Source organism: Eimeria mitis, genomic scaffold (assembly GCF_000499745.2).
Source record: "Eimeria mitis Houghton genomic scaffold, Emh_scaff5909, whole genome shotgun sequence".
Taxonomy (NCBI): Eukaryota; Apicomplexa; class Conoidasida; order Eucoccidiorida; family Eimeriidae; genus Eimeria; species Eimeria mitis.
The window spans coordinates 1,574-2,332 of record NW_013574144.1 but is presented as its reverse complement, the minus strand read 5'-3'; the positions used below and the strand labels follow the sequence as shown (position 1 = coordinate 2,332).

The following is a 759-nucleotide window of genomic DNA, read 5'->3' as shown; positions in this document are numbered from 1 at the left end:
ATCTTTTTATTTATTTATTTTATTTATTTATTATTCGCCTTTATACATATATATTTATACATTTATTTATCTATATACTTGTTTATTCATTTATTTGTATATTTATATATTTATATATTTATTCATATATTTATTTATTTATTTACATATTTATATATTTATTTATTTATTTACTTGTTTATATATTTATATATTTATATATTTATTTATATATTTATTTATTTATATATTTATATATTTATTTATTTTTTTTTTTTGTTTTTTTTAGGCGTCAGGAGAAAGCCTAGAAATTTGTTATTCTCCCGCAGACAAAATAAATGAAATAAATGAAATAAATAAAATAAATAAAATAAATAAAATAAATAAAATAAATAAAATAAATAAAATAAATAAAATAAATAAAGAAGAAGAAGAAAAGAAACAAACAAGAATACTGCCGCATATCATCGAGGCTTCGTTTGGCTTAGACAGGTTCTTTCTATTTTTTTTTTTTTTACTTTTTTTTTATTTTTTTATTTTTTTTATTTTATTTTTCTTTTGTTTTTCTTTTGTTTTTGTTTTGTTTTTGTTTTATTTTGTCTGCTGCTGCAATCATTTGTTGCTCCTGCTGCTGCTGCTGCTGCTGCTGCTGCAGGTTGGTGTTGTGTATAGTGCTGCTGCTGCTGTTGCTGCTGCTCCTGCTGCTGCTGCTGCTGCTGCTGCTTGTTGTTATTATGTATATTACTGTTATCCTTTGTTGCTTCTGCTGCTGCTTCTTCT

The 759-nt window shown here is 22.5% G+C and overlaps 1 protein-coding gene across 1 annotated transcript in view; it reads right to left on the bottom strand.

Moving 5' to 3' along the window:
* Positions 1 to 526: 526 nt before the first annotated feature.
* The window catches only part of EMH_0084820 (uncharacterized protein), a gene marked incomplete at both ends in the record, with an annotated part of 546 nt that continues 313 nt past the window's right edge, over positions 527 to 759 (bottom strand). The window contains one exon of the mRNA XM_013500822.1: positions 527 to 759. Within this exon, the coding sequence (XP_013356276.1) occupies positions 527 to 759 (233 nt within the window).